At 37.4% G+C, this 6,000-nt stretch overlaps 1 protein-coding gene across 1 annotated transcript in view; it reads left to right on the top strand.

Annotated features, from left to right (window-relative positions):
• Window positions 1-453: 453 nt before the first annotated feature.
• DDR2 (discoidin domain receptor tyrosine kinase 2) overlaps window positions 454-6,000 on the top strand; it is a gene marked incomplete at its 3' end in the record, with an annotated part of 51,231 nt that continues 45,684 nt past the window's right edge. Inside the window, exon 1 of the mRNA XM_008072068.2 lies at window positions 454-556. Coding sequence (XP_008070259.1) covers window positions 475-556 — 82 coding nt within the window. The remainder of the gene's footprint in view (window positions 557-6,000) is intronic.

Here is a 6,000-nt window from a genome sequence, read left to right as displayed (position 1 = left end):
ACTTGGAAGGGACAGAGTGAGACTCCAACTCAAAATAAAATAAAATAAAATAAAATAAAATTATGGAGTGTTTTTTGATTGACTACTGGAATAAATATCAAAATTATGAAAACATCAGTTGACATTATACACATAAGTTTCACTTTGCCACTATTTACCAGTTAGGTAAGTATTTTAGTAAAACTTTGTCACCTAACTATACTTTTACTAATTTTAATCTCATAAGTGTACAATCTAATAGGATTTGTCAATTTTTATATTAGGTGTTTGTTAGATGTATAATACCATTTAACTCCCAAAGTCTATGATTCCAAGTCCAAAATACAGCAGTAAACACTGCAGGAACACTAAATTAACTGTAAAAATTGTGGTCATTTGTGTCGGTGGTATCTGTCTCACTAATGTCCTCTCCTCTTTCTGTTTTCTTGCATTATTGGTGGGCTGCAGACTTCAGTTCCAACACCATCTTCTGAGATGCTCCTGATTCCAAGAATGCTTTTGGTGCTACTCCTGCTGCCGCCTATCTTGAGTTCTGCAAAAGCTCAGGTTAATCCAGGTAATACAGCATTACTTAGCTACATGCTAGAAGAACAGTGGAACATTCAAGCCTATCAATGTTCATCTTGGGAAAAGCCTTGCCAAGAGAGTCCAGGAGCTCTTTCTTTTTTTTAATCTCCATGGTGAAAGATGACCAAACTAGGAACAAAAACTAATATACTTTATGCACATATATTTTATATATTTAATCTGTGGAATATTGGGGGAGATTTTCTGATAGGGAGTTGAATGGAGTAAGAGGGCATTTTTAAGAAATAGGGAACAGAAGTAGCTGCCACTTGCTTCTGCATCCTCTGGGAAAAACAGGAGAGAATTTTAAAATGCCTTAGAGAATTTCTGCAGGCTGGTTTACTCATTGTTTCTGGCTGCTTAGGCTTGGATTTTACTTGGATGTCTTGTTATGTTTTTCGGACTTTTGTCCTGTGGGATCTCAGACAGCCTCTTGTTCCTACAGGGTGTAGGAAATAGATGTGTTAGGAGAATCTTTGGAGTCAAAATTTTGTGGGGTTTTTTAGTATTACATGTATTTTTTTAAGCTTTAAATCGAAATATACAATTATATCATTTGTCAATACAGCAGTAAAGCTGTTTAACATCCTATTCAAAGCTTAACGCCTCAAAACAAGCATGCATTTGGTTCATGGTTAGGTTTGGTTGGACTTTTCTCTGGTCTGTCTTGATTTACTCATGTATCTTGGAGTCAGCTGTCTATTGGCTCATCTGGAATGACCTTGGCTCTGTTGACTGGGGCAACTTGGCTGTGCTCTGTTTTATCCTCCAGCAGACTAGCCTGGGTATGTTTTCTTGGAAATTGCACAAGAACAAGAGCAGAAGCAGGAACATTCAAACATTTTTTCAAGCCACTGCTGGAATCGTGTTTGCTAAGTCTAATTGGCCAAAGCAATTCACGTGGCCAAGCCAGAGTAGACAAGCACAAAAACATTGCGTGGTAAAGTTCTGGGATACAGGGATGGGTGAGGAATTGGAATTTTTTTTTTTTATTCTGTTACAAATATAAACATAGAAAAGTATACATAGTTTAAGTGTTTGATTTGATTAATTTTAAAAACTGAACACATCCATCTAAACAATAACCAGATTAAAAAGAACGGTAACATCATTTTAGAAGCCCTCATGTTCCCTTCCAGACACTTCTCCCCACCCACACCCCAAAGGTAACCATTATCCCGCTTTCTAACAGCATAGATTAACTTTTCCTGTTTTTGTTTTTATATAAATGGAATCATATGCTGTATAAATACTCTGTGTCTGGCTTCTTTCACTTGACATTTTGTTTATGAAATTCATCCTATTGTTGCATACAGTTGTAAACTGTTCATTCCTATTGTTGTATAATATTACTCAGAATGTTTTATTGTGCCAGTTTACTATAGATGGGAATTTGGATAGTTTCAAGTGTGGGCCCGTTAGGAATAAAGTTCCTATAATAATTTTTGCATATAACTTTTGGTAGAGATATATACCTAGTTCCCTTGAATATATGTGTACCTAGAAGTGGAATTTCTGGTTTGTATGTAGCATATACTATACTATTCTGCATAATGTCAAAGAATTTTCCAAAGTGATTTACCAATTTACCATCCCACAATGGTATATAAGACTTCCAGTTCCCTGTAGTGTTTGGATTCTTGAGGGTATTTTTGGTTTGTCATCTTCATAACATAAGGCTATATTTGTGAAAATGCTCACTCTCCTCCCTTCACAAAAATCCCATGTCCATGGGCTACCCTTTTTACTCTTAGTAGGAAATATGATAAAAACTCCTTAAAATCAAATAATTATTGGTTGAGTAAGTCCAGTGCCTTGTTGCTTTCTCATAATCAGCTCAGTTGACACATCTCAGATCTGAGTTTGGATACCATTCTTTCTTTTTTTCTGTTCTGTGTTCCTCTTGCCCAATTGTTGAGATTTGATTGCCTTCTACCACATTCTCCCTGCTCTGAGCTCCCAAGAAGAGTACTGTGAGTGCATAGAATGGTAGGATGTTCTGGTGATAGACACACTCATGGAGACTGACATGCTATGAGAACACTTATATGATTAAACCAAGAGAGGTAGCCTTCTGTGTTAGAGTACACATAGGAATTCGGCTGTCTTGGAGCAGGAATTAGGCTGTCTGAAGACAGCAAATAGTCACCTTTATTTTTTCTTCCTTTCTATTTTTGGTGTCAGGTATTTCTGTTGGCTGTTTCTGACAGGAAAAAATAAATAGATATTTTAACTTGCAAAGATCTTTATAGGAAAACAAAACATATTGAAGGAATAATCCTTTCCTCTGGCATTTCTTCCTGTTTTACCAAGTTAAACTAGAGACAAGAGTTTGAGGCAGATGATAAATTTTCATTCGTTTGATGTTAAAGGATCTAGCAATGAAGCGTGGGGCTCATGGAATTGTATAGTTTGCACACTATTCAATTCAGTACTCAGTAGTTATATAAAAAATGTACGTTGGCGTTAAGAATGACCTTTAGGAGGTTTACTAGTGTTTACCGAAAGACTGAAGGTCTTTCTGTAAACTGAAAGTATTATACAGAAAGGTAACTGAAGGTCCTGAAAAACTGAATACCTTCTTGACTCAATAGATTTTCCTACAGATTGGCCATTTGGTATAACAAATAGATCTTAAGCCAGGAGACCTGGGTTAGAAGCAAATTCGATATATAGTCAATTGTTAAAATTTAATTAACTTTAACTAAAATATATCCATAAATTAACTTAAATATATTTTTATTAATTAGTGGATATAGAATATTGTTTGAGAAATAGTAACTGGGCTAAGCATTACATTCAATTAATAATATGAAATTAAACAAACTTATTAGTTTAAGCTCATTGCTCAAGATTTCACAATGACTATTGGTCAATGAGCCTTCCGTGCTAGCATGACTTAATTGATAACAGAGATACTGAATATATAAAAATATCAGTCTGGGTGTTTCAGAAGACACCACAAGAGATGAGTAATCTTGTTGATATTTAAATAAATTATCTATGAGTTGAGGCCATAAATGTGCTACAGGTGTCATCCCAGGGATGCTGCAGAGTAGTGGTGGTATGATATACTGGGGGGATTCCCAAAAAACTGGAACTTATTTATAAAAATTGTGTATTTTTTCTTACATGTTTAAACTTTCATCATCTTCAAAGTATTCTTTGTTTGATGCAATACACCTATTGAGATGCTTTTTCCTCTGCTCAGAAGTTTTTGAACTTGTCAATTTTGATGCCTTCTGCTGTTTTTGTTTTACCTCTTCCACTGGCAAAATGTTTCCCTTTAAGGACTTTTTTTAATCTGGGGAAACAAAGAGAAGTCACTAGGGGCAAAATCAGGTGAATAGGGAGAGTGGGGCCCCAAGGGTCATGCTGTTTTTGGTAAAAACAAACAAATAAGCAAACAAACAAACAAACAAACTGCTGAACACTCAGCTCGGTGTGGGCAGGTGCACCCATAAATCATCTATCATAAAATGGGCATTGAAGATTCTTTAAAAAAAATTCACTGAAGCTAAACGCAGTCTCTCACAACAAGGTTAGCTTGTATGCTGATGCCTATGGGCTCCTAGAACACTTACCTAGTGAGGAAAGTCTGTACCATAAGGGGCCTGCCCTCCAAAAAATAATTCCAGGGTTTTTTTGGTCCTCCCTCAAGGAATGAAGGCAGCAGAACTGTTGACCCAAGGCTCCAAAGCATCTGAGTTTTGGGTTATGGCAATATTGAAGGTGGCATTGTCAGTGGTGGCTGCAGGGTAAGCTATGCAGGTCTTCATGGGATGTGCTGACATGCAGGTATGTGTACATAGTCCTGAGATGTGGGCAGTGTTCTTAGCTGTCTTCCAGCTGCAATAGTGCACCAGGAACTGGACCCTAATTATAGTTAACCCAGTAATGAAATTATTGAAATAATTTGAGGCAGTTTCTTATGTCCAAATTGTGATTCAGGAGTATTATTTAGGTAGTGACATCCAAATCAGACAAACAATTACACCAACAATTTCTGAAAACCATTCTCACAAATCAACTAATGATTTGGATGTTATTAGAATATTCTGACAAATGATTTAAAGTTAATTTAGAAAAAAGTATTTAGCTTACTTATTTTGAGTAACAATCCTAGTTATTATCTTAGCTTGGTCATCATAAGTTGGTTGTGTGACATTGAGCATGTTGTTTTATGTCTTCTTGTATTTCCTTAATCTTTTCATCTGTAGTAAAATGAAGTTAGATTAGATAATCTGTGAGAGCATTTCTGCTGCAAAATTGTGGTGACTTTAATATTAGGGAGTTTTCCTGCCCATACTGGAAGATTTGATGGGCTTTGAGCTCGGAAGCATAGCCCCTGAACTTACATGGCTATTCTTGGTAAGAAAGACCACTTGTTTTCAACTCCTTGCCATGTTCTAGGCTTAAGGATAGGAGATCTGAACTTCTGGAGAATCTTGCCTTTGGAGCTAAGCATATAGGAGATGATTGATAAATATTTTTTGAATTTAAACCCTAAACCTCTCCCTAGTGGCAAGTAAGTGCAGAAATCGTGTCCCAGCCTGTAGGAGCTTTCTAGTACTAGAAGTCATCCTGCTCTAGAGACATTTTTTACCCTAGAGGTGGGGCCCAGAAGAAGCATTTCAGGAAGAAAAAAATAGCATATGTAATGATTAGGAGAGGGAAAAGTTACACGTGGGGATCCTGGCAGAGGATAATGAGTAAGAGAGTCAGAGGGACTGTGTAGGGGACCCATTCTCCTATGGTGTCCTTGGGTCAAGTCTTCCCTCATTTCCAGCTTCGACCTGCTGAACTTGGTAGGAGAGCAAAGGGTATCTTGGTAGGAGAGCAAAGGAAAGTCTTTGGACTCTACAATCATGTGCAAGAATACACTGGGTTATAATAACTGTTTGACTAGACACCAGAGTAGGCTCCTCTAGAGAGCTATGAAACCATTGTTTCAATGGCCAATGGGGAAACCAGCACCTTATGTTTTTCCAAGTCAGAGGATGAGTAGAAGTATTCTGATGATTCTGAAAACCTAGCTCAGGGATCTGAAGTCCTGGGGACCCACCCAGTCAACTAGGAGACTGTTGAGTACTAAGAGCATGGGAGCACCTGTTTTCATTCTCCTGACATGGCCTGCGACAACTGCTTGTACTGGGAAAAGGGAGAAATACTCCTTCTTTACAACAGGCAAACTGGACATTTAGAATCCATGGTATAGAGTCAGAGCAGGGCAGTGCTGGAACTTCACATTTTCCTTCATACCTTCCCTTCATAGGAAGCAGGTAACTTGCTACCAGTTCAGAGTATTTAAAAAAAAAAAAAAAGGGTGGCAAAGACATTCAGGGTTTGGAATCCAGAGAGGAAGAGCTCTTCTCCTCCTGCCCCTAAATTTGTTTTAGGTTCACCACTGTGGTTTTTGTTCTTTCCAACATC

Source organism: Carlito syrichta, unplaced genomic scaffold (assembly GCF_000164805.1).
Source record: "Carlito syrichta isolate Samal-C Ts95f unplaced genomic scaffold, Tarsius_syrichta-2.0.1 Scaffold314838, whole genome shotgun sequence".
In the NCBI taxonomy this organism is placed as follows: domain Eukaryota; kingdom Metazoa; phylum Chordata; class Mammalia; order Primates; family Tarsiidae; genus Carlito; species Carlito syrichta.
Note: the sequence above shows the minus strand (reverse complement) of the source record. Positions and strands in the feature narration are given on the sequence as shown.